Source organism: Theobroma cacao, unplaced genomic scaffold (genome assembly GCF_000208745.1).
Source record: "Theobroma cacao cultivar B97-61/B2 unplaced genomic scaffold, Criollo_cocoa_genome_V2, whole genome shotgun sequence".
In the NCBI taxonomy this organism is placed as follows: domain Eukaryota; kingdom Viridiplantae; phylum Streptophyta; class Magnoliopsida; order Malvales; family Malvaceae; genus Theobroma; species Theobroma cacao.
In genome coordinates, this window is record NW_017234878.1 from 17,657 (window position 1) to 20,279 (window position 2,623).

The 2,623-nt window shown below is 40.9% G+C and overlaps 1 protein-coding gene across 1 annotated transcript in view; it reads right to left on the minus strand.

Moving 5' to 3' along the window:
• LOC108663958 overlaps nucleotides 1–1,247 on the minus strand; it is a 5,566-nt gene extending 4,319 nt beyond the window's left edge. Inside the window, exon 1 of the mRNA XM_018129878.1 lies at nucleotides 1,071–1,247. Coding sequence (XP_017985367.1) covers nucleotides 1,071–1,247 — 177 coding nt within the window. The remainder of the gene's footprint in view (nucleotides 1–1,070) is intronic.
• Between the last annotated feature and the right edge of the window lie 1,376 nt (nucleotides 1,248–2,623).

Here is a 2,623-nt window from a genome sequence, read left to right on the forward strand (position 1 = left end):
GCACCCCCCCTTTTTTTTTTTTTTTTTTATTATTTATTTATTTAATTATTATTATTATATATATTTTTTTAGGTGTCTACAGCAACTCCTCTAGCTTTTGGAAATAAGTTTTGTAAAGAAGATGGTTCTGCAGCTATTGATGATTCAATTTACAGAAGTCTAATAGGTTCATTGTTGTATTTGGCAGCAACTAGGCTAGATTTGATGTGTGCTACATGTTTATTGTCCAGATTCATGTAAGCTCCTACACAGTTACATTTTAAAGCTGCCAAAAAAATCCTCAAGTATACTAAAATAATTGCTGATTTTGGCCTGAGGTTTATGAAACAAGAGAGTGGGGATTTAGTTGGATATAGTGATAGTGACTGGGCAGGGTCACTTGATGATTCTAAGAGCACAACTGGGTTCTGTTTTTCTTTCAATAGTGCAGTTTTCTCATAGAATTCAAAGAAGCAAAGTATTGTTGCACAATGTACTGCAAAAGCTGAGTACATAGCAACTACAGCAGCTGTAAATCAGTTGAAGTGGTTGAGGAAAATTCTTAATGATCTTGGTTTCAAACAAGATAAGAGCACCATGATCTTTGTTGATAATTTTTCTACCATTGCAATAGCCAAAAATCTAATTCATCATGGGAGAACCAAGCATATCAAGGTAAAATATCATGTTCTTGGAAAGGTAGTGAATGAAAAAGAAGTTGAACTCAAGCATTGCAATACAGAGGTTCAGATAGCTGATATATTAACCAAAGGTTTATCTAGGGAGAGATTTGAAATGCTCAGAACTCTTCTTGGAGTGCACCAGATTTCAAATCATGGGGGAGTGTTGGAAAATGATCTTTAATATGAAAAATAAACTATTGAAGGCTGGTGGAAAACAACTGAAGTAATTGAATTTTGAAAGGTGGTTTGAGCTAAGTAAAACGATGTCACAGAGGCATTTATGTGTTTGAGGAGGATCGATGAGTGGTTCTGGAGCTGCCGGTGCATGGTCCAACTGCAAACACGAAAATGTTATTCGATAATCACATATGGAATTGGAGAACACAAAATCGTTACAATTGTCCTTACCGGCTGTTCACTGCCTTGACCATGGTCGTCCCCTTCGTCCATCAATTCAGGGCCCGACAGCTCCTCAATTAAAGCAGCGGCGGTGCGCATCCGCTTCGTGCCACTAGAGGCTCTTTTCTCCTTTAAGCTTCTCCTTTTTTGCCTCGCACCTAAGCCCAAATTTGACCGATCCTCCATGTGCCCTATTGGCACGTACTCGTGGCCCTCCGATAACGAGACATCAAGGTCCACAAAATACTCCCGGAGGGCCTCATCCGCGGTGGGTTACAACGTCTCCAATGCCCACAACTGCAAATAAACAAATAAAATCATTATTGAATAGGGAAAATTATTATACAAATATAACGTAAAAATTAGCAGTTGTTCACTCATATGGTCAGATGACTCTAACTTCTAAATTGCCTTGTAGAAGTCTTTTGGCTTCTGGTTGCAATCTCATCTGCACATTCATGGGTAGACGTTTTTCTTTGGACCAGAGGGGGCAACTATTTTTAGGAGGACCGAAATTACCTCCATTGCCCAAAACTGCATGTCAAATGTAATCATTATTAGATCGTAAATCATAAACGAGTGCACCCATAAATTTTTTTTTCAAAAGGAAACTGCAAAATGTTAAGTGATAGTACCTGTATCACCCATGCGAATCCATAAATGTTGTAGCGTAACCGAGTTTCCTTTGTCACACTTGGGTCAGGTACTTCGAACCCTTTCAAAAGGTAGTCCAAGGTCAGCTTCCAAGAATAGTGCCTCCATGGGAAGACATTCCAATCGTCGATGTCCTCCACCAATGATAACAACCAAGGCGCTACCCGTCTACGGTAGTTTTGACCAAATAAAATGTTATTCACGATCAAGACGAGTGCCATCTTGGTCGCGTCTCCTAGTCGCTGGAAGTTACCCCCGCGGAACGTATCAAGCAAAGCTTGCAGCTTAATGTTTTCCTGCCCGTTCCAGTATCTATCATGAATTCTCGCCGCAGCAACCTCGTACGGTCGTTTGAACACATCGGGCATTGGACCAAACTTCAACCCCGGTGATGAGGCAGAACTCCTGCTTTGATAGTCGCGCCTTGCTCTTGCCAATGGCAAACCATAGCTCGTGGTCCATTGACTGGCTCTCATTGATCCGACGAATCATGATGCTGTGCAAGAGACCGGCACAAAAGTACCCATGTGGATAAATGTCCAGGAGCATTTCGAAGCAGGTACGCTTAACTGTATCGTACTCCTCCTTTTATTGGAGAGTCTTTGTGATGTAATGCAACTACGACCACTTACAGTGGGTGTTAATTGCAACGTTGAACGCCCACTTCTCCCTTGGCACAATTAGCAAACTGTCAAAATCCTCATACTGTCTACGCTGGATCTACAAAACATGGCACACATGCATCAGTGAGTTAAGCCGTCATGTGCAATAAGGAATAAATGTTGTGACACGCCATGCATAACAAGCAAAATGTTGTGACACACCATGCATAACAAGTAAAATGTTGTGACATGCCATGCATAACAAGTAAAATGTTGTGACACGTCATGCATAACAAGTTAAACGTT